We start from the raw sequence: 27,847 nt of genomic DNA, 5'->3' as shown, positions 1-27,847 counted from the left end.
CTGTGCTTGATGGAATTTATGGCACCAAGCAGCTTGAATTCTGATTACTCATGTAAATTGTGTCCGATCATTTCCCTATGTGGAAAAAACTGTGTAAGAGACAGGAAATTCTATAAGCTTCCCCAAACAGTTTCCACCAGATTGTTTAGTCAGACGGAGATGGTGCTGGCCATCCTGCAGGTAAGACCCCATAGCACACAAAGTTCTTCATATCCACATCAAGCTTGTGGGATCTGTCAGAGACCCCTGTGCTGCATCCCCACCCTCTGCAGTTCTCAGCATGGCTTCAGTGGGTTTAGTATTCTGACTTTGTCTTTTGGCCTAGAACTCTCCTAAAGAGGAGGCTTCACAGCACAGAGGGTCAGAATTAGCATCACAGCAGGAAAATACTCTCAATACCAAGAGGCAGCCCTCCCCTCCTTCGCCAGTCTCCACAGACATCACTGGGGATAATCAAGTTATGTTTGCCTACAGATGCCACCACTAGGCCAAGGCAGTGCAATTCAAGACCCTTGCTGCTTATGTAGAGAAGGCAAATAGCCTCCAGAAAGGGAAGAGTCTGATTTAAAAATAGGAGGAATGTGTCAGAGGGAAGTGCTGCTGCTACCCTATGCTACTATCCAATAATGTCATTTACACTGGCAGTGTTCTCTTTAAAATGTTTCAAATATTTCACACAGATTTAAGTTGCCCTAAGAATGTTATTCCTCCTATTGAAATACATGAGGAGAATTATACTTTAATTTTTTTTTCCCACTTAAGGTAAAATTTCCTTCTCAGATCTGAGCAGTGAATAGGTTCAGAAAGTCTGTTGACTCAACATCTGCACAATTCCTATTAACGCCAAAGAGAGTAGTGGCCATACACAGAAACCAGAATAATAGATTTCACATCCACTTTGGGGATCCCCTGAACTCTGCAGTGAAATTAAATATCAAAGCCCAAAGTGACCATCAGTAATTAGCACAAACCAAAATCCCAGATCCAAACACCCACAAACTTTGAAGACATTCAGATCCAGATTCAAACGTTGACTCATACCATCTCTAGGGATTATGCATGTAGCATTAATATCATTTGGATGCCAGGAGACAGCAGAAAACCACAAACATTGTTGATGCCCCAGCTCTGCGGGATCTAGTCAAATTGGATTTTGATCTTTCCCTCTCACATTCAGCCATAACACGGACCTGATGAGGGAGCTTAAGCTGGGAAGCAATTTGCATTTTTTTCCACAATGTAGAGAGACTCTTAATAACTGTGAACTCCCCCTTTCTGTAGCAAGGGGGAACAAGCCAAATCCAAGCAAATTTCTCCCTTCCCCCAAACAACTGTTTCTTTCTAGGATAGTCCTAGAGATAGGCACATATGATTTTACTGTCGAGTCCCTGTGGCTAATCTGCTACATTTATGCCTGGAGGAATTCTGTGCCAAAAAACTTTAAAATTCTGCAAAATTCTGCTTATTTATTTGTCAAAATAATGCAATATAATCACACCAGTTTCACTTATTTTTGTAATTTATTTAAACTACTACACAGAAAAAAATCAAATAGCTGTTCAGCATTTCCTAAACATATGAAAGTTAAGTTACAAATACTTGGTAACCAATACCCTGCATTCCAGTTATAATCCTGGATTATCATTTAAATTACCTTACAGAACACCAAACACCAAAAGAAAAGTAAAGTAGAATGTAATTTTAAATTGCTCAGACTTTCATATATGAAAGTTATACAGTTTTGCTAATCATTGTCCTGCATTTTTTAAAATGGGTAAGTAAAATACATCCTGAGCTGAGATCCCCATTCTGCCACTCTGACACAGGAAAAAAAACCAAGAAAGCACACAGATCTTGCTCGCTTTCTTGTTTTTTTTCCTGCTTTCCTTTACGTTGCCAGCAAGAGAATGACTTCATAGCCTGTTTGTTAGGTCACATACCTGGGAGGTGGACTACTCAGCATCCAGTCCCCCTCCTCCCATGACTCTTTGATTGAACCCAGCTCTCCTACATACCAGGTGAGTGTTCTCACCACTAAGCTAAAAGGTATAAGGTGGGCATCAGTAGCAACACCTCTTCTATTTTGTATAGAATGAAGCAGGTGCCTAACTCGTTAGGTGCCTAAGCCTCCTAACCAGGGGAGGGTTCCTGGCTGTGGATTGCGAGCAGAGAAAGGCACCTACCTGCAGCCCTATCTCTGAGGGAGGGGAGGGCTGAGGACACAATCCTCTTGTCAGTAGCTCCGATTGGCTGGCTTAAATGGCTTCCTGCCTAGCCTGCTGGCTTTTGTGGATCACAGTCTAAGGTGCCTATCTCTCCCCATTCAACCTGGGCTTTGTCAATCACAGTGTTGTTCCTGTGATTTTCTAGGTGTCTCAGGGTTAGGTGTTACAATGCTCAGCATCACAGCACCTCAGTCCCTTTGTGGATCTGGGCCATAGTTCCTTGCTCCTGGTATGACATTCCTGTTAAGATTTCACTCTGTGTTTGTAGCGCCTAATGTGCATCTTATTACAGAGAGCATGGCGATGAATGGGTGATGTGGTTTTAATTATGTAACCCTTCTGCCAGTCAGAGTTGGCAGCAACAAGGGCTGGGTTCAGTATCGAGGGGTTCCTTTTTAACAATAAAATACAAAACTGGCTTGAGCCCCCTCCCAGTGACCTGAGGCAATAGTTCCCCTCTCACAAGCACAGAGTCTGAGTGTATCATAAAAACTTTTAATAAAAGGATGGAAGTAACTCAGCGTTAATTTGGGAAAACATCACAAATAGGGTTCATAAACATAGACCATAATCAAAAGACTCACCCCCAAGTAAGTTGGACAGTGTCTTTTCCCCCTCAGATTCTTAAGTCCAGCAACCCAAAAGTCCCTTTAATGTGCCCGTCCCATCTCTGCACCCCACTCACAGTTGCTGTCTTTTATCAGTGCAGACCCAGAGTTCAGAGGTGCATCTGAAGGGTTCACCTCCCACCCTGGGTGGAGGGGTAAGGAGGCACCTTACACACTCTGCTGCTCAGGCATTCACTCACCACTCCTCTCTGCCAGCTGCCCTGCCAACCAATCACCATGCCTCTCTGTAGGGCTGTGCTCTGGCCCTCTCCACCAGACGCCTTGACGATCACCACGCCTCTCCACCCGCCACCCTCTCGTTGCTCCTCTCCACCAGCTGCCCTGTGCCTCTCCGCTAGCCACCCTGCCAGCTGCTTGCTCACCATTTAACACAGCTCTCAGTGATTTCAGGGAGCCTTACTGCTGCTGCACACTAAAGCAGGCCTAATACTTAGATCTAGGTATCAGTGATTTCAGTTCTACACTGTGTAATAAGATTCTCAATTGAGTCTAAATTAGCTTTTTTATTATAAACTAAAAAGAGAACAGCTCAAAAAGTGTCTGCTACCCTTAAGCAAGGCCCACGCTACCTAGATACAAATACCCTCTGTCTAATCACTGGGCTTTGGAACTCATGTCCCCTCCTTAGCGAGTGCCATTTAGTTGAGGGTGAGTCCCTCCATAGGGCTATGTCAAGTACTATTCTGCTGCCCTCAATTCACACAACAAGGATAACAATCCTTTATTATTCCTGTCCCAGAAACAAGGAGACTGGGAATCCAACACCAGCCAAAAATGACCATTCGGGCAAGCAATCCCATCATGCTGAGCACCTTCACAGGGTGGGTGTGCCCATGCAAATGAAATCAGCTCCTGAAGTCCTCTTCCACAGCTCATCACTAGATGTCAGCGGAGAGCTCATTCAAACTCTGCTTACAATTAAAATAGCCATGCAGAGCTGGTTCAATTCAACTTTTCATTTCAAACAAAAGGATATTTGCCTGAAATTTTTGATTTTTTCATCAGAAAAGCAGGCACTTTCTGCATTTTTATTTAATCAAAAACACAATTCTCCGTCACAAAAAAGATTTGATGGAATTGTTTTTCAATCAGCCCTCTAGCTATATTTTGTATCTGTTTCTCTTACATGGCATTGAGCTTTTTTTTTTTTTTTCTGTTTCTAAGCTAAGCCCTATGCCAATCAAAGCAGGGCTCTCTGCAGGAGCCAAAGAGATGGTCTCTGACTCCCTAACAGCTGCAGGGGGCCAGAAGCAGCAGAGCAAACAATGGCAGTGGCAGAGTGAATATCGGTCAATGTGAGCCAGTTGCAGCAGTGGCTGCAGCCACGGAGGTAGTGCTCCATGGGGTGGGAAGTGAACTCATGTGAATGCACCTCTGAACTCGAGGTCGTCGCTGACCAAGGACAGCAACTGTGAGTTGGGTGCAGTGGAGGGAGAGGGGAGTGGTGTGTCAAAGGAACATTTGTTTACTGGACTTTCACACCACAAGGTGAGAAATTAGGCAAAGGACACTGTCTGATGTACTCCGGGATGGGTATTTATTTTGCTCATTGGCACATGCTTTAGAATCGTGATTGTGGTGTTTTCCCAAAGTAATGCAGGGTTCCTGGTCTCTTTTTATTATAAGTGTTCTTTGCTATGCACAGACTCAGCGCTTGTGAGCCGGGAAGTATCGCCTCTTAAAGCATCCTGGGGTGCTACTTAATTTTCCCAGATTCTGGGTGGGGGTTTGAGATGATTCTGTTTTGTATTAAGAGGAACCCTTAGATATTGAACCTGGCACTTATTGCTACCAACTCCACCAGGCAGAAGGGTTACACAGTTGCTGGCTAAAAGCAGAAATATGAGTGACCTTCCTCCCCTTAAATAGCCCATTTTCCACTTACTTACTGTTACATGGACCATAAAACAAACCTCTTAAAACATAGCATTACATACATGACACATACATTATATTATTGGGGAATACTCATCTATGGGACAGTTATGTGCTTGAGTCCAGTTAAAAAAAAAAATCAAAAACAATCAAAAGTGAGAAAGCTCAAATGATCACAGAGACATTTTTCTAGTTTGATGCATAGTCAGAGCACCTCAATTGTGCAATTCTGGTCTCCCATGTTTAAGAAAAATTAATTCAAATTAATTTGCTACTAAGATGAATGGAGGAATTGAAAACCTACCTTACGAAGGAGACTCAAAGAGTTTGGCTTGTTTAGCCTAACCAAAAGATGGCTGAGGGAAGATATGATTGCTCTCTATAAATATATCAGCGGGATAAATACCAGGAAGGGAGAGGAGTTATTTAAGTTAAACACCAATGTGGACACAAGAACAATTGGCTATAAACTGGCCATCAACAAGTTTAGGCTCAAAATTAGGTGAAGGTTTCTAACCATCAGAGGAGTGAAGTTCTGGAACAGTCTTCCAAGGGGAGTAATGGAGACAAAAAACATATCTGGCTTCAAGATTCAGCATAATAAGTTTATGGAGGAGATAGTATGATGAGACTGCCTACAATGGCATGTGGCTCATCAGTGACTGCCAGAAGCAAAAATCCTCAACTGTTGGAGATGGGACACTATATGGGGAGCGCTCTGAGTTACCACAGAGAATTCTTTCCCAGGTGTCAGTCTGCGGATTCTTGCCCAAATGCTCAGGGTCTAACTGATCATATTTGGGTCCGGAAAGAATTTTCCCCTGGTCAGATTGGCAGAGACCCTGGGGATTTTTTACCTTCCTCTGCAGCATGGGGCCTGGTTCACTTGCAGCTTTATACTAGTGTAAATGGTGGATTCTCTGTAATTTGAAGCCTTTAAACCATGATTTGAAGACTCAAGTAACTCAGCCAGAGGTTAGGGGTATGTTTCAGGAGTGGGTGAGATTTTGTGTCCTGCAATGTCCAGGAGCATATAGGCGATACATAGAGCCTGTGGGGTAAAGTGCCCCCGCAAGATTTCTGCTTGGCCTGGTGGAGTTTGGGGGGAAGGAGACCTCTCTCATTCTCCCACTGTGCCTGCCCCCTGGCACACTTGGCCCCTGTCCTTGGCAGTTAGGCCCAGGAAGGGAGCAGGACCAGCCGCTTCTCACACCTGCCACTCCAGGTCACTGTGCAGCGCAGCAGCTGCCTGAGAGTGTCCAGCTGGGGAAGGGCTGCTGGGAACAGGGGCAGAGCGAGATGAAGTTCCCTCTCCTCCCCCGGGTATGTTTCTGGCTCGCTTGGCCTCTATCCCCGCCAGCTGGGCCAGGAAAGTGTATCAGCCACTTTGTTAGAGGCTCCTGAAACGTGTTGTATTTCAAAATCAAAGTCTTGACGAGCTAAACTCCACTGAAGGTTTTTGTTAGTCTCTTTGACTAAGGACAGTGTCTTCTCAGGATGGGTGGCTGTTCACCTGCCAATGTGGCAGTGATGAGACCAAAGAAACATATTTTCTGATTTGTCTCCTAGCAGCAGAAGGCAAAAATACCTGATGGTACACTGGGCTAAGGGAGAATCCTTCCCAGGCTCAGAAAACCTGCCATGGGGCCACCTAGGCTCAAAGGAAACCCTTCCATTCTGTTTGGCCTGTCCAGAAGCTGTTTTTCTTGAGAGTGGGAAAAGCTTGGACACAATAAAATAAACTTGTAACCCCTCTTTTGCTTGCTGCAGCGCTGTGGTGGCATTCCTTCTCGTAAATAACTGGCACAGCAGGGTTCAGTAAGGATCAGTAGTTGAATAGCTCCTACTGCAAGACACACTGATAATTGGTCAGTCGGAGCTGGATTCATTGACTTAATGGGACTACTCACATGCTTAAAGTTAAGCATGTACTTAAGCACTTTACTGGCTCAGCACCTGGCAAGATCAAGCCATAACTGGCACTCTTGCTGTATCTGTATGGGACTATTGCCTGAGCCTAGGGTTACATAAGTGATTAAATCAAATCCTGGCCTCTTGCGGTATATCTATAGTGCAGTAAAACACCTGCAGCTGGTCCCTGTCAACTGACTTGGGCTGCAGGACTACAATTGCTGTGTAGATGTCAGAGCTTGGGCTCTGAGACCCCCTCAGGTCATTAACTTCCCCTGTAAGATGGGGTGGCTGAGCCCTGCGACCTGGTCAAATTCCAAGGTAAACATGTACTACCTACATAACCCAACCACAACTGGATATTATATTCTTCACTTCCTGTTCTAAATGGTTGTGTAGTCCTACTGCTTCCATACCTGAAGTAGCTGCATTTCAGTGGCTGCTAAAGAGACATCCTTATACTTCTCTCACCCACCTTATAGGGAGGTTTGTAAAATATAATTAATATTTGTAAAGTGCTTTGGGATCTTTGTAAGAAGAAATTACAGAAATCATCAATAGTCATCAACAATTATCAAGTATCTGTATCATTATCTTTAGCATTCTGGATGGGCCATGTGCAATAGTGCATATAGACCTTTAATTCTAACAAAGTGAAGAGAAAAGAAAGGAACACATTAGCTTCAACAGTCTTGTTTTATTGTACTGCCTGCTATATATCATAAGTATATTAGCTCCAAGGAATGTGAATAGTCCATAAGGGCAAATAAGCTTGTGTGTGTAACTCAGATCTCATTAGCTCCATTACCCTCCTTATCAATACATTCAGGAAAGGCAGAAAGACAGACAGCCTGGCTTTACTGGAGCTCTGCCTGACCAAGGAGTACTTGCATTCCATGGGCAGAGCATTCACTAGGGTTGGAAGAGGTAAGACCCCGAAAGCTACAGGACAAGTAAACCCCAGTTATCCAACCTCTGATTATCCACATTTGGTTATGCTCTCCACATCTGAAATTCCTTTATCCAAAACTGATTATCTGAACACTTCAGATGTCTCCTAAGACAAATGTACAGTATAATCATAATTGTGAGTTCCTATTCTAGGTGTGTGTAGAGGGCCACCAGGCACTAGTGCGATACAAGTAATTAATAATAAGTAAACCAAATAAAATGTAAATTAACTAAATAAAAATGTGTTTGAATGGTTTTCTTCCTATTACACTTTTCTCCCTTGCATACACACGCTTTGCTGTGATGGAGGGTAATGCCATGTTCAGTCATGCTCACGTACATGTTTTTAGAACATTTATTTACAAGAGATATTTATAGAGCAATTATGCTTATTTAATAAAGGAAATTAAATATAAACAAGATTAGAAATAAAATGCCATGTAATGTAGGTTTCCATCTTGAATTTCAGTTAGGCCCTGACCCTGCAAAGACTTACACACATGTTCAGCTTTATGCCTGGTGAGTAGCCCCAATCTGGGTACTCATGTGTATAAAGTTGAGCCTATGAGTAAGTCTTTGCAGGGTAGAGATCATGTCCAGCTGCCTCTGCATAAAACATATGAATAGAAACCTCAGTACAGATAAAGTGCTGAAAAAACTGACTAAAATGAACGATGCAAGTAGATTCTCCTTGTCTTTCTGCTTTACATTAATTCCATCAGAAGGCCAGCAAATAACATTGAGAGAGAACATTAATGCATTAAAAAATAGGTTGGGGGAAAAATCTATGTAGAAAAATATTCTGTTTATTATTTACAAAACGTTTTATATGTTGATTTCCTCTCAGGTCCCCGTTTCTAATGTGCCAGTATGCAGACTCTGCTCTCCTTCCACCTGCTTCTCTTTCAAATGGTTTGACCTGCAGTTCAGATCTTTCCTTTTTTTGTATTGACATGTTTGTATTTATTTACTCAGGGCCTGATTTTTCAGAGCCTATTACTGACGCATGAGCACTCATAGCTTCCACTGACTTCAACAGGAGTTATTGGTACCCAGCACTTGGGAAAATCAGGCCCTCATTTATTTCACACTTCTGCAAGATGCCCATCACGCTAATATCCAAATGCCAATGTTAGTAACAACACTGGGACTGTGGTTTCCAGGTTTCTGAATGTTGGATCATTTAATAGCTTTACTGCTGGACTATGTTTCAGATTCTCCTCCTGATTCTGCGTTCCTTGCACACCCAAAACTCACACTGAAGTCAGTTGGAGTTTGGGTATGCAAGGAATGCAGGATCAGGTTTTCTATGCAGTGATAGAATAAAATAACGTTGTTAGAAATGCCAGCACATTCCTATCACTGTCTCATATACCTGGTACGCCCCTAATGATTTGTTGGTGGCTGCACCAGGGATGGTGGACAGCATGTGAGTTGTATTTTGCCCTATATACAAAGTACATTAGGCAGCAATGAAAGAGTTAGTATAAAAACACTGTTTAGATTGGGTAGAGGAAAGGGGAGACTCTTCTGCCTGAGAATTCTGGAGCAGTTTATTTGGATGGAAAAGAGCTGAGTGCAGTGCATTTCCAGGGAGGAAAAACAGAGGAAACAAGCAAACTCACTGTAAATGCTGCCACACAAAAGCAGCTATAATGAACCACAGTGTTTTTTAATTAGGTGCAAAACAGTCCTCAGAACCTCTTCTCTGGAGGGGCTGGCATCAACCTCTTGGCATCCAGGGTTCTCCATCCTTTTGTATGACTCTTCAACTCTATTTTAAAAAACAATATATAAAAATAAAACAAGTGATACATTCTATAACTATCAAACGGCCATGAAATGAAAAGGTATATCTGACTGAAAATGCCCTGGCTACAGAAAAATTCTAGAATGAAGCCAAAAATTAAATATACTGCAGTATGCCACAAGGCACAACAACAAAACATGAACAGTTATTTATGAAGATGGGATTCACAATATGCACACTCACCGCCAAACCAATTTCCTGAGACAAAACAGTGTGCTCACTGCAGGGGATGCTCCTTTCCCCAGGTCTGTTTGTTTTGCAACGGAGGGATCCCATAACCCCAGCACAGGTTCCTTTTATTCTGCTCTGATTTCAGCTAGGAGCTGCTTGTTCCCGTGAGACAACTTTCTCTCACCCTCCATTTATCTTTCTCCCTGCTGCATACGCAAACAGTACTACAAAAACCTTGCTGCTTGGATGGCAAGCAAGCAATTCTTATAAAACATAGCTCTTCCACAACTAGCCTCTGAGGCGTGTATGAGCAATGAAGGTTGTTTTCTCTACTCCTACAAAATGGATCATTTCAAACGCACTCAGGCGTCTACCTGAATGACCAACAGAGCAAGATTCTGAAGTCACTCCCAAATCCAGGTGGACTGTATCTAATGAACAGCAATAACTAAGGGCCATATCTAAAGCAAGATTTTGTACAGAGATTACAGCCAAGGGCATAATAGAGGGAAAGCCAAACGGCATCATACCACCCTCCCCCTCCCCCACTCTTTCCCAGATCCTACTGCATGAATTGTATGGGGCTGGGGCTCTGCATGTGCAGAGGAGTGTGGCTGGGTGTGGTTTAGGTCAAAATTGCGAGGATGGTTATTCTACCTGGCATTATACACCTCCAGATATGTGGAAGCTCTTGAGGATGTTCCCATGGAAGCTACTGTGGAGTACTGCAGTATTAAGCTCCTCCTCATTTCCCAGCTCTGCAACTTCTATGCCACCAAAACTCCAGGGAAGAGGAGTGCTCCAAAAAGCTCCTGGCAGACCAGCTGAAAAGGAAGCTGTGCTGCCAATGTAAAGAGGGTCCTGGGGAGTGACACAGCTCCATGTAGATACCCAGAGATTTGAACAGATTTCTGGATATCTAATATCTAAGTAATATTTAAGGTGATGCCCCCTTTCCACTCCACTATCGTGAAATCCTCTGGAATAATGCCTACAGAACTCTGTTTTGTGAGTAACTTATTTCTTCTCCCAGGAGAAAAAATTAGCTCAACCCAAACCAATAGGCTAGTCTTGGCACAGATAATTAAGGTATGCAAGATAGTTAACCAGAAAGGAAGTCTAATTAGCTCTCTCATGCTAGGATGAAAAAATGCTTCTGCCACTGCTATACTTTTCCCTGTAGTGTTTGGATTCTCCTTCCAGAGTTTTTTTTAGTTCATGATCATATGTAATTATGGAGCATAAAACATCATTTTTACAATTTGGCAAAAACAGTGAGACTTGTGCAGTCTCTTAATACATCCTTGTCAAGCTCAATTTTAGGTTTATAAAATCTAGCTTAGCCCCCAAAATCAGATAATTAAATTCTGAGAAGTTCTATAACTTTTTTATGAAAATGGTCAACATTGCACACTCATAGAATTTTCCAAAAAAAGAGCTTAAGCTAAATTCTGTAATGAATAATGAGTTTTCAACCTTATGAAATACTTCTGCACATTCACACTTATTCTAATACAACAGAGCATGGTGATGTTGAAAATGCAGTCTTTCACGTGAGATCTAAAACCAAGGTTCTGGCTTCTTGTAGCCATCAAAAATGGGAGTAATTACTAGAGGTGGGCCACAACTCTACCTTCACTATGAATTTCTTTGAACTTTGGGGATTAAGGAAGTTATTCACCTCAGGCCCATCAGCACATCCAGTCATTCAAACTGGCAGGATATACCCTTGTCGGTCAGTATTACTTGAGTAACAGGACAGTCTAGGCATATGAAAATCCTGGCCCCATTGGAGTAAATGGGAGTTTTGCTATTGATTTTAATTGGGTGAGGATTCCATCTCTGGTCTTATTCATTATTAAGACATACTTTTGGCGAAACAAACTGTTAGCTTCTAGCTCGGTTTCCTCCTCTGTTTTCTCCAGACCTCGTCCCTGCAATCTCCGGATCCGCTCCTCAGGACTAACTGTCAACAGCAAGACAAGATCGGGCTTGAGCAGGTCCTCAGGCCACTGGTACACCTCATGTTGAGTTGGAGGAAGATTTTGCACTTTTCCACTTATTTCAGTAGCAATTGCATAGGCAGCTGTGCTGTGCCAATATCTGTCAGGAAAAGATACAGGAATGGGATGCATACATGACCATTTGAATAAATACATTAACATGATAAAACCTCCTAATAGAAGGAACCACTTACATAAAAGAAATCAGTACTCTTTAATAATGCTAGCCTAATACACAGTCACAATGCGTGGGGGACCATTAAGATTTTGTACCCATAAATAATTGATCAAAGTAATAAAACAAAATGTGATCAACGGCTCAATGTCTAGTTGGCAGCCGGTATCAAGTGGAGTACCCCAGGGGTCAGTCCTGGGGCCGGTTTTGTTCAACATCTTTATCAATGATCTGGATGATGGGATGGATTGCACCCTCAGCAAGTTCGCAGATAACGCTAAGCTGGGAGAAGAGGTAGATTCGCTGGAGGGTAGGGATAGGATCCAGAGTGACCTAGACAAATTGGAGGATTGGGCCAAAAGAAATCTGATGAGGTTCAACAAGGACAAGTGCAGAGTCCTGCACTTAGGACGGAAGAATCCCATGCACCGCTACAGGCTGGGGACTGACTGGCTAAACAGCAGTTCTGCAGAAAAGGACCTGGGGATTACAGTGGATGAGAAGCTGGATATGAGTCAGCAGTGTGCCCTTGTTGCCAAGAAGGTTAATGCCATATTTGGCTGCATTAGTAGGAGCATTGCGAGCAGATCTAGGGAAGTGATTATTCCCTTCTATTCGGCACTGGTGAGGACACAGCTGGAGTACTGCATCCAGTTTTGGGCTCCCCGCTACAGAAAGGATGTGGACAAATTGGAGAGAGTCCAGCGGAGAGCAACGAAGATGATTAGGGGGCTGGAGCACATGACTTATGATGAGAGGCTGAGGGTACTGGGCTTGTTTAGTCTGCAGTTTTAGAGCATTAGCCTGGTGACTCTATGACAGACTGTTGATTATCCACTTCTTAGGGACTAAGATTACAGAAATCTTAAATTTAGATTTGCTGTGTATATATACACTATGATTACAATCATTTTATACATTTAGGAACATTGTGATGTTCTTGTGTTGGCTTGGTTACATTAACCCATGTTTATCCTTCCATATATTACATATTGTCCCCATATGAGGTATGGCATTTTAAAGTACATTTATGTTAGGGTACTTTTGTTTGGACACTTTAAATACCGATTTATTACCATACCCCAGTAAACATGTGTTCTGTGTGCACCAATTACATCTTCATTGACACATTTCCATATTTTCAGTGATATTATACTATTTTACAGTTGATCCTATACTTATGACTGGAATTTTAGTTTCATTTTTAAACCAAGCCCCTTGAATGATATATTCTTGGGGTGCTTTTTCCCGATGGTGTTGGTGCGTCTGAGAAGTTTCTTTCTGTCGTGTATGTGGGTCCCACAATTCCCCAGTTTTGGTATTAGTTGCTTGCGATACGTTGGCCCCTACTGTGTATGCACCATTTGTTACACTTGAGCTCCCTACACACTTTTGTTAGATTATATTCCCTCTTAACTACAAAAGTATGTTTTCCTGAAGTTTCTTGCCACTCTTTTGTTAATATCTTGGATGTTAATCCCAGTACCCACACAGAAATACATGCCTTATTTGGTACATGGAATGTCCACATTCCCTGAGTGTTTTTTATAGTCTCAAATGGAATGACAGATTCTGTTACCATAGTGTGCCTTATTTCCCCATCTTCCACATTCTTTCTTCCTATCATCCCCTTTACCGGGTTTAGCAACTTGATATTCCTTTAATGAGTTGTGGAGAGTTTTTGTACTGGAAAATCAGTTACCTGGATAGAAATTTGTTTTATTCCCTTTCACTTTGCTTTCTCTTAGCCTTTTTTCTCCCTTTGATCCTAGTGAAATAAATGCTGCTAGAGTAAACATGATCAGGGAAACAACTCTAACATGACTTTGTACAGGACTTTTTTTTTTTTTTTTTTTTGCAGAGGTTGGCTTCAAGTTGTTGCCCACAGTAAGTTTACTCTGGCTAGGACTTTGAGTAAATCTATACTGTTATCTATCACAATACGGGAATGTAGACTTTCCAAAAGCTTTTTTAAAACGTTCCCCGCCTCAGAGAATTAAGCCTGGAGGCTGCTTTCAGATTTTGAGATTTTCCTATACTGGTAGTATATCAAAAGCAGGAAACCTACTACACAATCAGTGAGGCCACTGGGTGATTAAGGTCTCCGTATCACCTTGGAAAAAAGCCAATATAAACAACAAGGAGTCCGGTGGCACCTTAAAGACTAACAGATTTATTTGGGCATAAGCTTTATTTTGCCAAAATAAATCTGTTAGTCTTTAAGGTGCCACCAGACTCATTGTTTTTGTGGATACTGATTAACACGGCTACCCTGTGATACTTAAAGCCAATATAGAAGAACTAAAGAAATTTGCATTCATGTTTATAGTTAAGAAATTATAGTAAAGATTAGTTTACTAGAATTCTTTGAGAGGATTAACAAGGATATAGCCATGGTGATTTAGTGAATATAGTGTACTCAGATCTTCAGAAAGTCTTTGAATCCTTACTGAAGGTTTTTAGGCAAGGTGAGCTGTTATGGAACAAGAGAGAAAGTCTTTTATGGATCAATAACTGGTTAAAAGATAAGAAACAAAAGGCAAGAATAACTAGTTAGTTTTTAGAATGGAGAGAGGTAAACAGTAGCATTTCCAGGGATCTGTACTGGGAAAAGGCAGAACCATTAAATGATCTGTATATTGAAAAGGCAAACAATGAAGTGGCAAAAATTTGCAGATGATACAGAACTTCAAGATAGTCAAGTCCAAAACAGACTTTAAAGAGTTGCAAAGGGATTTTACAAAACTGGGTGACTAAGCAGATGAAATTCAATGCTGACAGATGCAAAGTAATGCACGTTGGAAAAACATAATTCCAACTATAAATATAAAAGAATGGGGTCTAAATTAGCTGCTACCACCCCCCAAAAAAAGAGGTTCTGGAATCACTGTGTATAGATCCCTAAAAACATATGTGCAACAACCATAGCTGAAAAAAACAGCACAGAAAAAAAAGCAACAAAAATAATCAGGGGTCTGGAACAACTTTATATAAGAAAAGAATAAGACTGGGACTTTCCAACTTGGAAAAAAGATAACTAAAGGGGGAATACAACAGAGGTCTATGAAATCCCGACTGTTGTTGAGAAAGTAAATAAGAAAGTGTTATTTACTACTACTTTTATATATATATAAATATAAACACAAGAACTAGGGGTTACCAATTAAGATTGCTAAGCAGCAGGTTTAAAATAAACAAAAGGAAATAAATTCATAGAGGTTAATAACATAACAAAGAAATAACTAACAAATAACAAATTCAGTACAAAGAACCATTTAGCCCTGGCCACTGCTCTGGTCATTATAGTTGGGAGGTTGGCTACAACAGAGGTAGATTTACAATTATATTTTTATAATATAATCATGAATGTCATCGGCCATCCAGTTTCTGTACAAGCCAGATTGGGGAGTGGCAGGGGCTTGGACACTTTACTACTACCGTTTGTGCTTTTAGATCCTGCAACAGGTTTTTTGTTGTTTTTTTTTTAATGTGGGGAACAGCTTCTGCTGGATAGGAATACTAAGGAGCTGGCTTTACAATTCCCCCCCCCCTACTATCTTTACCACTGCCTTTTCTTTCTAGCCCAAACCATGAGAAATTCTCTTATCCACTTTTTCTCTGGCTGTGCCACAGCTGCCATAGCTTTACAGTTTACTTTCTTAATCCTTCTGAAATAACCTGGTTATTTACAGTCTCTTTCTTCACAACCAGCCTTTCTGCCAAATTGCCGGTAATCATTCACTTTTCCTATTGTACCATATCTACTTTTAATATAGTGTTTTCAGTTAGGCTGTTACAAACCACTGGATTTATTTAAAATTTAGCTTGATCTACTACCCAGGGCAGGTGTTTTAATACTTAAAGTTGCCTTTGCTCCTGTATTAATTAATGCCACCAATCATTATACGTTTCCTTCTGTCCCCTCTTCCATGTAAGATTTACCAATTACGCAAGGCTGTAATTTGGCTACTAACATTTACCTTTAGGGCAGGGGTTGCTAAGGGTAAGGCATTTTTACTGAAATGTGGAGCCACCCTGACACAGAGCTGCCAATTTCATCTGAGCCAATTCCGGGGATAACAAGCCATAAGAACTCGCTGGCAGATCTTCTGTACCTGTTCCCACGGTCTCAACAGCCTTAACTCCTGGTTGCAGCATTGACTGTGATCTAGTCCTTGCCATCAAATCACTTAAAGCAGCTAGCAAAGTCTTCAGAGGTTGCCCATCCAAACGCATCATATCTGCCCCTCTTTCCTGAGGCTGAGCCCATACCTGAGCTCGCAACGATCCCCCACTAGACACTCCACATCTCCTACCATGCCTTGTCCTATTTCATTGCAACTACCACATCCCATATCCGTGTGCTTGGAGCCATTATAGCCTGCTTGACTGCTGTAGGAAACATCACTAACCACTTTCCAAGAAGAACTACCTGCTCCACTTACTACCCTTTCTGCCTCCCGAGCTGATTTAATCAATTCAACCTGATCTCAATCCATCCAGGATCCTATGAACACCTTAATAGGTTTCCTTAAACCATCAAAGATCAAATCTGTCAGCTGTTTTTCCTCGATTTCAACCAGAGAACATACCAACAACAACCTAGTACAATAAGCCAGAACAGATTCTCCTTCCTTCTGATGTATCAACAAAGCTGTCTTTCTCAATTCAGAGGGGGTCAGAAAGTATCGGGCTACCTTCTGGATAACACTGTCTCTGTCACCTGTTTAACTTTGCCTCAGTTTCTGCCAACAAAGCCATTCCTTCCATAGGGCCAGCACAAGTTATTATCAGTTCTCTTTAATCTTCAATATGTAAATGTTTTCTAACCATGTATTCCAACAGCCAAGGCAAACACGTTTTCTTAGTCAAAGAGTCCATTTGTTCAGCCAGCGCCGATTTTTTAGTTTCAGTCAGAGGACGATTTACTTCCTCTTGTATTTGCCATGAAGGCTGACACATTTTTGCTATCACTAGTGGCTGGGCTGCTGGATACCCTGGAAGGGGCTCCTCTTCCACCTGTATATTTATTCTTTCTGGACATGTATGGGTTAAAGCTGTTATCTGCTGAGCCTTGGTTACATTTTTTGCTACAGCAGTTTGAAAGTCACGTGTCAGGGTTTCATTCTGCAATTTTAGTTTTTCCAATTCTTGTTCCAAACTTTTTTGCACAACATCTCGCTGATGTTCCAAAACATCTCGCTCCTTTACAAGCTAATCTATACCACAGGACATAGCACCGATGACATGTGCTGCTGTTTGGGCTTTCTTGGGAGTGTAACCCTTTGGATACACCAACATCAAGTTGTCTAAAACTTTCTCATGCAGTGCGGGGACTGCATCAGCCAGACATGGATCAGACCCCAAGCTTTTAAACACCTGTCTTAACAAACACTCATCAACCACACCTGGAGGCTTCAGGGCGTCCCCCTTGTCCTCCGGTTCAATGACCCTTCCCTGTCTGCATTTGCGAAACATCATTGACTCTGAGAATGGCCAATATAACCCCGCTCACCGGTATACTTCCCTCTCTTCATACTGTAACTAAATCTGGCCCCCGAGCTAGAATTAATATAAGTCAGAACTGATTCAGAACAATATTTAAATTAGTCGGTTAACACCAATGATTCAGGATACCAAGCTCTTAACAGGCAACCACTTCAGAAACAGTTTGATTCAGTTTAAAGACCCATTCACTTACACATAACAGCAAACCGTCCTCTGCTACCAAATGTTGATAACAGGGGGCGCTACTACCCCTGAAATGGATCTTTACTGGCTCCTGGCAGAGCAGATTCCCGTCATACCAGTGAAAAAAGTACACAGTAATTATTTTCAATACACAGCAGTTTATTGAGAGGAATTACACAAGTAGTAAAGGGTTATATCAAGCACATAACTCCTATGTTAGACATTAAGAGCTACATATTCCTCTTAATGAGTCTCTTTTTCACAAACATACACAAACAGGCCCTGCGCTAGCCTCACGCAGTTCCTGCTTGGCAAACAGAGGTGATTACCAATTTTATCGATGGCTTCTTCTCTCCGGGTCTGTTCTTCTTAGCTGATCTGTCTCGGTTTCCCTCAAGGCAAGGCCTCAGTTGCCTTGAGACCCCTCTGGTTCACAGTCCTACTCGAACCCACAGAGCAGAGTTTTGGCTACTCTGTCTAGCAGCGTTGCTTCTTTAAGCATTAATTAAGGAATCCCAACAGTAATTTAATTTGCTTGTTTTTTTTACTCTTTTTCCTCAAAGGAGTCACATGTCTTAAAAACATGCCCAGGGGGTGTGTGATTACTAAATTTTACCTAATTAATACTTTAGGAGGAGACTGCAGAATGGTGCCAACTGAAAATTACTCCACAGTCACTCCCTTATCAATCATTCACTTCAGCCCCCTGCATGATGTCCTTCAACAGGGACGAGATGCCTTGGTCAGCCAATGCTCCGTTCCAGATGTTCTACATGTGTTGTTTGCTTTCAAGTGGACATATCTGCTGACTCAAAGTCAGTACTGATCATACACGCAACATGGAGCCAGTCAGTTTCACCTCTGGCATCTGCCTGATGGTATGAGAAGGATTCTGCTCCCAGAACCCTCTTTCGCAGTTCAGTCATGTCAAGCCATGTTCTCACCATTCATTCAGTATGGCCACACTAATTTGGCACCATCCCAACAAAAAGAGTACTCATATTTTTAACAGAATTGAGGAAATAAGATTTCTTGACTATGCTAATGAACTAGTAAATCTGACAGATTTGAGGACTCCTCTCCACCTGCATTGCTATCTTTTCATCTCTGTAGGGCTAAATGTGTTTTAAATCCAGTCACTTCATAAGAACATAAGAATGGCCATACTGCATCAGACCAATGGTCCATCTCGTCCAGTATCCTGTCTTCCGACGGTGGCTGTTGCCAGATGCTTCAGAGGGACTGAACAGAACTTTCAAACTTTCAAGAAGTTTTCAAGTGATCCATCTCCTGTCATCCAGCTTCTAGCAGTCAGAGGTCTAGGGACACCCAGAGCATGAGATTGCATCCCTGACCATCTTGTCTAATACCCATGGTGGACCTATCCTCCATGAACGTCTCTAATTCTTGTTTGAACTCAGTTATGCTTTTTGCCTTCACAACAATCCCTGCCAATGAGTTCCACAGGTTGACTGTGCATTGTGTCAAGAAGTGCTTCCTTGTTTGTTTTAAACCTGCTGCCTATTAATTTCATTGAGTAACTCCTGATTCTTGTGTTATGTGAGGAGGCGAATAACACGACCCCATTCACTTTCTCCACATCATTCATGATTTGATAGACCTCTCTCATATCCCCCCTTACTCGTCTCTTTCCCAAGCTGAGCACTCCCAGTCTTTTTACTCTCGTCAGGTGGAAGCTGTTCCATACCCCTAATCACTTTTGTTGCCCTACTCTGTACTTTTTCTAATTTTAATATATTTTTGAGATGGGGCAACTAGAACTGCAAGATGTATTCAAGGTTTAATAGATCTTGCAGTTCTAGTTGTGGGTGTACCATGGATTTATATAGTGGCATTATAATATTTTCTGCCTTATTATCTATCCCTTTCCTAATGGTTCCTAAAGTTTGCTTTTTTGACTGCTGCTGCACACTGAGCAGATGTTTTCAGAGAACTACCCATAATGACTCCGAAATCTCTTTATTGAGGGGTAACAGCTAATTTATACCCACATCATTTTGTATGTATCATTGGGATTATATTTTCAAGTGTGCATTACTTTGCATTTATCAACGTTGAATTTCATTTGCCATTTTCTTGCCCTGTTTCGTGAGATCCCTTTGTAACTCTTCGCAGTCAGCTTTGGATTTAACTCTCTTGAGTAATTTTGTAACATTTGCAAATTTCACCTGTTTACCCCTTTTTCCAGATCATTTATGAATATGTTGAACAGCATAGATCCTACTACCGACCCTCGGGGGACCCCACTATTTACCTCTCTCCACTGTGAAAACTGACTGTTTATTCTTAATCTTTGTTTTCTATCTTTTAACTATTTACTGATCCATGAGAGATCTTCCCTTATCCCTAACTCCTTTCTTTGCTTAAGAGCCTTTGGTGATGAACCTTGTCAAAGGCTTTTTGAAAGTCCACACACACTGTATCAGCTGGATCTCCCTTGTCCATATGTTTGCTGAAACCCTCAAAGAATTCTAGTAGATTGATGTGGCATGAATTCCCTTTATAAAAGATGTGTTGACTCTTCCCCATCATATTGTGTTCATCTGTGTGTCTGATAGTTCTGTGCTTTACTGTAGTTTAAACCAATTTGCCTGGCACGGAAGTTACGCTTACTGACCTATAATTGCCAGGATTACCTCTGGAGCCTTTTTGAAAAATCCATGTTAAATCAGCTATCCTCAAGTCATCTGGTTATAGAGACAGATTTACGTTATAGGGTACATATCACATTTGGTAGTTCTACAATTGCATATTTGAGTTCCTTCAGAACTCTTGAGTGAATACCATCTGGTCCCAGTGACTTATTACTGTTTAATTTAGCACTTTGTTCCAAAACCTCTGCTACTGAGAACTCCATCTGGGACAGTTCCTCAGATATGTCACCTAAAAAGAATGGCTCAGGTGTGGGGATCTCCCCACATCCTCTGCAATGAAAACCAATGCGAAGAATTAATTTAGCTTCTCTGCAGTGGCCTTGTCTTCCTTGAGTTCTCCTTTAGCACCTTGATTGTCCAGTCGTCCCTCGGATGGTTTGGCAGGCTTCTGACTTCTGATGTACTTAAAGAAAAACATTGCTGCTAGTTTGTGTGTCTTTTGCTAGTTGCTTTTCAAATTCTTTTTTCATATGCCTAATTATACCTTTACACTTGACTTGCCAGAGTTTGTTCCTTCTACTTTCCCAGTAGGATTTGATTTCAAATTTTCAAGGATGTCTTTTTGTCTCTACCTGCCTTTTTTACTTTGTTATACAGCCATGGTGTTGTTTTTGGTCCTCTCACTGTTGTTGTTGGTTTGGGTTTTTTTCGTTGTTTTTTTTTTTGTGGGGGGGGAGAGGGGACGCGGAATGGGGAGTATACACAGAGGCTTAAACTATATCATAGTATTCTTAAGAAGTTTTCAGGCAGCTTGCAGGCTTTTCACTCATGACTATTCCTTTTAATTTCCATTTAACTAACTTCCTCATTTTTGCTAAATTCCCCTTTTTGAAAGTGAAATTTTACTGTGGTGGGTTTCTTTGGCATTTTCCCTCTACAAGGATGTTAAATTCAATGACATTATGGTCACTATCACCAAGTGATTCAGCTACATTCACCTCTTGGACCAGATTTTGTGCACCACTAAGGACTAAATTACGAATTCCCTCTCCCCTTGTGGATTCCAGCACTAGCTGTACCAAGCAGCAGTCATCAATGGTGTCTAGAAATTTAATCTCTGCATCCTCTTCTGAGGTGACATATTCCCAGTCAATATGGGGATAGTCGAAATCCCCCATTAGTATTTGGTTTTCTAGTTTTGTAGCCTCTCATCTCCCTGAGCATTTCTCTATCACCATGACCATCCTGGTCAGGTGATCGGTATTATATTCCTACTGCTTTACTCTTATTATTGAAGCACAGAATTTCTATTCATAGAGATTCAATGGTACTGTTTGAGTCTTATTATATTTGACTCTATGCTTTCTTTCACATATAGTGCCTCTCCCGCACCAGCACAACCTACTCTGTCATTCCTATATATATTGTATCCTGTTATTACTGTGTCCTATTGATTATGATTGTTTCTGTGATGCCTATTAATATCCTCATTTAATAAGTACTTATAAAAATGTTCAACATTTAGTTCTCTGACTTCATGTAATGTAATTGAATGGGACTCTTTTTTTGTTTCACTGTTTCTCTTCCATTCCTACCTGTACTTATCCTCCTCTATACTTTCCTTTTTACTAGGATATGAAGTATCCCCTGTAATAAATTCTCCCCTAAGGTATGTGTGGTCTTCCGCACCAGTCAGTTTTATCCCAGGCCTTAGTTTAAAAACTCACCTGCAACCTTTTTAATTTTACATCCCAGCAATGTGGTTCTGTTTTAGTTCAGGTGGAGCCCATCTTTCCAGTATATGGTCCTCCTTTCCCCCAAGGGATCACCAGGTACTAATAAATCGAAATCCCTCCTCCAAACACCGTCAAATAGTCCATGAATTGGGATCCTGCAGTTCTGTCAGTCTAACTGACCATGTGTGTGGAACTGGAAGCATTTCAGAGAATGCTACCATGATGGTCCTGGAATGTCATCTCTTACCTGGAAGCCTAAATTTGGCCTCCACAACCTCTCCTCTACTTTTTCCTATGTCATTGGTACCTACATGTACCATAACCACTGGCTCCTCCCAAGACCCGCACATAAATCTATCTAGATGTTTCAAGAGATCCGCAACCTTTGTATCTTCAATTTACATTCATCTAAAACAGCCTTACAGCCAGCTGCAATTGGCAGTCTGCCCTCTCTTTAGGTTTGTTGCAACTAGGCAGTAGTGTATTAAGGAATCTTGCACAGTACCTGCCTGCACTATGCCTGGCTATTTGAGAACTGGACTTTTAGCCATTCGCAACATAGCAGCACCACACACAGCAACGGAACTGCTTTGGTGTTACAGCATTGTCTTTTGAGACATACAGCTGCCATAATTATCTGGTTGTTGTGCTTCATGACCCAAGTTGATGCTGATGACGGTATTACTGTGGCTAAAACGGCCGATGTGCGAGCGGCAGTCCTTGCCACATGAAGTGCGTTGGTAGCTCGATGCTGAGGAAGAGATCACTATCTGTGCCTGCTGAGTCCACCACCGTTTAGAACTCAGCCTCTGTGCCTCAAGATCCATACGGCAGTTAATCTTGAACTGGGAACCTCATTGTTTACTACTGCTCACCAGCGTGATCCATCTGTTGCTGATGACTCACAGCTGTCAATGTCAGTACTGCACTGTTTCAAGTTATGCTTCCTCCACTGGCTTATACAAGCTGGTGAGAAGTGCATTCACAGCGTGTCCTTGAAGTGTTTCTTCTGGCTGCCTTGTATGCAGTTGCCAACTTTCAGTTCACCAAACTGCAACTGCCTTGGCATTCTAGTATCACCCATCCTCAATAGGTGACCATCCCAGCATAGCTGTGATGAGATAAGCATGGCTTCAATCCCTGTGGAGTGACTACATTACAGAACTTCATTACTGGTAACTTTATCATGCCATTTGATGCAGAATATGTCATGCAGAGGTCATAAATGGAACTCTTCTAGAAGCTTAATATGATGTAGCAGGTCCAGGTCTCACACTGATACAAGTTAGACAGCACAATTGCTTTTTAAACTTAACTTGGTTTGAAGCTTAATATGTTGCTGCTAGACTCTGCCTGAAAATCTGTCAAATGATTAACCAGCTTTGTTGATAGACTTGTCAGCTTCTTGTCTGTAGTAACATCATTTGACAATGTATTACCAAGATAGTAGAAATCTGTAACAACGTTCCGTTCATTGAGTGTTGCTGATGGTGACTGTTCATTTCATGTAGGGTTTCCCCGGCACAGGTTGATACATGACCTCTATCTTTTTCAGATTGTCAGCCTGTACCTTTCTGCAGACTCTGCGAATCTGTCCCTAATCAATTGTATCTCTTCTGAAGTATGTGCCTCTAGAACACAGTCATCGGCACGCAGCAGCTCATGAACAATTGCCTCAAAGACCTTCACAGCGCAAGCCTGCTCAGATTCAATTATTTTCCAGAGGATCGGAAATGTATCCCGATACCAGCATTCAGGTCTCCTATAGCATCACTGAGCATTGCTGCACACAAGAAATTAAACAAGAGCAGACCATTTACATAGCACTGTTTAATATCTTTAGTGATAGGAAATGGGTCAGCCAGAATACCATCTACTCATACTTTTTCGAGCACGCCGTCATGAACTAGCCTCAGAATGTCGGTGAATTTTTCTGGACAACCAAGCTTATGTAATAGCCCATAGCTCACGTCTCTGTTGATGTCAAATGCTTTAGTCAGGTCAATAAAGACAGCATAAAGGTCCTATTTCTGTTCTCTGCATTTCTCCTGCATCTGATGGCCTACAAATATCATAATATGCCTGGTTAAAGACAATACTATCAAGCTGCCTTTTTTCATATGCACTTAAACCACCAATCAGAATTAAGTAGAAATACATAAATATTTTCCAGGCTACCACCAAAGTAATGCTAAAGACAAGAAAGATAACTCAGGTAGCTTTGCTTGTCACATTGAAAGAATGGATGGTCACATTCAAACAACAGGAAAATATTTTTTACAAACCTGTCTACAACCACAGGTGACTCGGTGGATGCTTTTGCTATTTCTGAAGCAACAATGTAGTTGCCCAGAGCATAAAATGCCCTCCTGATGAGTGTTGGTTCATCATCAAAAGTCTTCCTCCACTGGCTGATACAAGCTGGTGGTGACCTTAAGAGAAGTGCATTCAGTGAGTCCTTGACCGACTGGGTTACAGTTGTTTTGCCTACAGTTAACATACAAATACAAAATCTTTAGACATATAGCATGGCACAACATAACAATTAGCTTTAATTTTTAAAAATGCAAAAGAAAAGTTATTTTTCTTTAATCTGCAAAACACATTTTGATATATTTATCTAATATCTTACTACGTATCTTGACTGTTGTTATACGATAGGGTTTTGACTATGCCACAGTATGTTTCTATCTGACTATTTGAGTTCTTATCACAGTTTCTGTGTAGTACCTATAAGAGTATATCAGAGTATATCATTGCTTGCGGGGTTATCTTTACCTGCACCCTGTCTCTTTAAGGATTTGGAGCTCTGCTGAAGAGATCAAAGGGAATACAGCAGTGACACAAGAAGTGATCCCAGGAGGGTTGTTGTATGTTGTGCTCCAGTGAGACTGAGCTGGTGTGGGACTTGTCCAAGGTGTGGTTTGTTTATTTATATTGTAAACCCCCCATTTAAAACACCCATGCTTTGGAAATGTAATACCTAGTCAGAGTCATTTCCCCCTTTTGCCAGTAGCCTGACTCTATTGCCCTTTAGGCCATCTGCTCATATGGTAACTTTTCTACATTGCAGTTTCAATAACTTTATTGACATGGCAGGGTACACAGATGTTGCCGAATTAATTCCTGGTATCATTCTGTTCACTTCAGTGGAGTGACACTTGATGAATTTTGCTCCCTGTTTAGGGGTGGTTCCCTACAACTGAAAATGCAGAATGCGCAGATCTTCAGAGGCATTTACAATGCTGTTCTGTGAAAAGCAATTACTGGTCGCTCAAAAGTACCTTGATTCTCCCCTTCTTCAAGAGACTAAGGGCTGAACTGTGCACAACGGCTCTTGTTTCCAATATTCTACTTTGCCTACCTGAGTGCTCTTCCAATGACATTAGTAGGAAATTTGCACATGAAGTGAAAAATTGCTTTGGAGTTGAGATCTGCCATGCAAATCTGGGAGGAGAATTTTGATCTTTGTGACTTGCTCTTCTGGGCTCTGCCAATCACTTCTGAAGTCTTATTTTTGAACATCTCATGAGCCTTAAGCATGCACAGAAGTCACGTCAGACAATATTTTAACAATTATTCAGTTGTGATTCTATATTCACATTATGCACCTACCTGTTGCATCTAATCCTTCAATAACTATGACAGGAAAATCTCCCTTTTTTGAATGCTTGGGGCATTTATCCACTAGATCAAGGACAGCTGTGGCTTCAGGGATTAACGATGTGCACTGTAATAAACGTAACATTGATTACTCAATGAGCACCCGGTACACAGGTATTTTTCAAAAGACCATATTTAACTGGAAAGGGTAAAGTTTAATACAGAAGGACAATACAATTTTAAGACAGACATAAGAATCAAAGTCTTTGATTTGAACAATCCCAATCTTTGGTCCAGATGTGGTGATTCTGCTCCATCTCTTCTTAAAAATAGGGATATGTTTTCTAAAAAAGAAGATAGTAAGGAAAGATGGAGTAAACTCCTCAGGTGTAAGGGCTGCTAAAGTTACTCTGAAAAAATTATCTGAAAGCAATGGAGCTAGCACTTTAGATAGGACTTCATTAATCATTTACTAAAAGTAACCTGTTTAGGTACATGCAACTTCTTATTACACTAAAGTACTTACAAGAAGAAGTATGGCTTATTGGATAGGGCACTGTGCTGGGATGCAGGAGACCTGGCTTTGTCATTGGCCTGCTGGGCGACCTTGGGCAAGTCACCTCACTATTCTGTGCCTCAGTTTCCCCTTCTGTAAAATGAGGATACTCACACACACCTCATTTGTAAAGCACTTTGAGATCGAGTGATGAAAAGTGCTATGCATTATGATTCCACAGCCTGCGGGCCGGTGCCTGATTTCATGTAAGCTGGTGTCATTCAGAAGTAACGTCTACTTAAGTCAGTAGAACGACCCTGGGGTGTGAGTTCAGTTTCAGGGTAAGCATGCGCCTCAAAAATTAAGACCCTGGGAAAGTAGGATGCAGCATCCTAGGTGAAGACGCGAATTGCTAAGCAGGCCCAGGGCGCCAGGGGTTAAGAAGAGAAAATAGATTATGGACCCGATCCCCCGCACTTGGGCCAATGTCAATACGGAGTTGCTACCAAAGGATTGCACGATGGGAGAGGACCAGGCGCACAGCCCCTGGGGACCTGCCGCCAGGCTGAGCTCCCCAATGCAGCTTCCTCCATTTCCCTCTGAACGGGCCCCTGCCCGGGATCTCACCTGCTCCACCACGCTGCGGGCGGCCTCCAGGGAGAGGAACACGGCGGCGTGGCGAAGGCCGGGCACTGCGGGGTGCAGCGGCGGCTCCTCGGCGGCCACCACTCGGGCTCTGCGGAGCAGGTCTCTGCCGCCCGCCCCTCGCAGGACCCACAGACACTGCCACAGCTCGCCCCGCTCGCCCGCCTCGTACACGCCCAGCGGCGGCGGCGGCAGCTCGCCCTGGCCCCGCAGCAGTTCCTCCAGGGCGCGCTCGGTCTCCGCGCCTCCCTGCGGGTCCTGGATGAGGAAGCCCTTCTCCAGCGCAGCCTGCCCCCCGGGGGCGCTGTAGCAGAGGAGCCCCAGGACCCGGCACCTCCCGAGCGGCCCCTGCCTCAGCCTCTGCCGCAAACGCCGGTGCAGCCTGGCCGCCGGGACGCTAGGGGCGGCGGGGACGCAGAGGGAATAGCACCGCGCCGGAGCCGGCAGAAAGCAGCGGGGTAGGGGGCGGCCGCTGCCGCCTGCGCCCTCGCTGCCGCTGAGGGTGAAGCAGACCAGGTCCGAGCCGGGCCCCTCCACAGCGAAGCACGGTCGCGCCTGGGCGGAGCAGCCCGCGGGAGGCGCCGCCATGGCGGAGAGCGAGCGGGGCAGCAGCAGCGTGAGGCTGGCCAGGCGGCTGCGGCGGAGCATCCCGCGCTGAGCGCCCCGCCACAGCTGCTCGGAGAAACGAAACCGAGCGGGCGCCAAGGCCTCTCCGCCCCCTCCATGGCACCTGCGGGGGCAGGGAAACCCGATAAGGCGGCGCGGGGGGGAAACGAAAGCGAGCGGGTAGTTTGTTACCCGCCCAGCCCTCCAGCTGTCAGCCGGGCTTGTACTGGAGCTGAACACCAAAGGTACTGCTATCGTTTGGGCTGCGGGGCCAGCTTTTCTAGCCAGCAGCGGCAGCAGCAGGCTCTTCGCTCTTCTGCAGAGCAACCACTTCAGAGAAACCCAGCCCCCTTGCTGCTGCTGGGAAACCACACAAAACTAGAAAAAAAAGGGGGGGGGGACGACTGGGAGGCTGTACGGATCTGTTTGCACATTAGGCGATGACAACATCTTTGAAAACAAGCAGTTGTGACGAAAGAAACGAAACTCGTCCAGGTTGCAAGGGATTGGGAGTCCCGTGTTTGCAGCGGGAGTGTTTATGTTCCCAGCTCAGAGGTCTGACTGCATTGGTTGCCAAGGTGCCCCGCCACACGCCCTTAACCATAGAATCATAGAAGATTAGGCTTGGAAGAGACCTCAGGAGGTCATCTCGCCCAAGCCCCTGCTCAAAGCAGGACCAACACCCACTAAATCATCCCAGCCAGG

General features: G+C 42.9%; 1 protein-coding gene across 1 annotated transcript; it reads right to left on the bottom strand.

Annotated features, from left to right (window-relative positions):
- Positions 1-7,317: 7,317 nt before the first annotated feature.
- Positions 7,318-27,464, bottom strand: CMPK2 (cytidine/uridine monophosphate kinase 2). The gene is made up of 5 exons (XM_048845438.2): positions 26,519-27,464; positions 25,408-25,522; positions 24,078-24,279; positions 11,442-11,675; positions 7,318-9,365 (listed from the first exon to the last, which is right to left on the bottom strand). The coding sequence occupies exons 1-5, from the start codon at positions 27,182-27,184 to the stop codon at positions 9,242-9,244; spliced, it is 1,341 nt and encodes a 446-aa protein (XP_048701395.2). The 5' UTR covers positions 27,185-27,464; the 3' UTR covers positions 7,318-9,241.
- Between the last annotated feature and the right edge of the window lie 383 nt (positions 27,465-27,847).

Source organism: Caretta caretta, chromosome 3 (assembly GCF_965140235.1).
Source record: "Caretta caretta isolate rCarCar2 chromosome 3, rCarCar1.hap1, whole genome shotgun sequence".
NCBI lineage: Eukaryota > Metazoa > Chordata > Testudines > Cheloniidae > Caretta > Caretta caretta.
Note: the sequence above shows the minus strand (reverse complement) of the source record. Positions and strands in the feature narration are given on the sequence as shown.

Coding starts and splice junctions, on each gene's coding strand:
- CMPK2 (XM_048845438.2), bottom strand. CDS start 27,184: ATGCTCCGCCGCAGCCGCCTGGCCAGCCTCACGCTGCTGCTGCCCCGC. Junction 24,280..25,407: donor TGAAGGATTAGATGCAACAG/GTAGGTGCATAA, acceptor TGTTAACTGTAG/GCAAAACAACTGTAACCCAG. Junction 9,366..11,441: donor AACAGTTTGTTTCGCCAAAA/GTATGTCTTAAT, acceptor TTTTTAAAATAG/AGTTGAAGAGTCATACAAAA.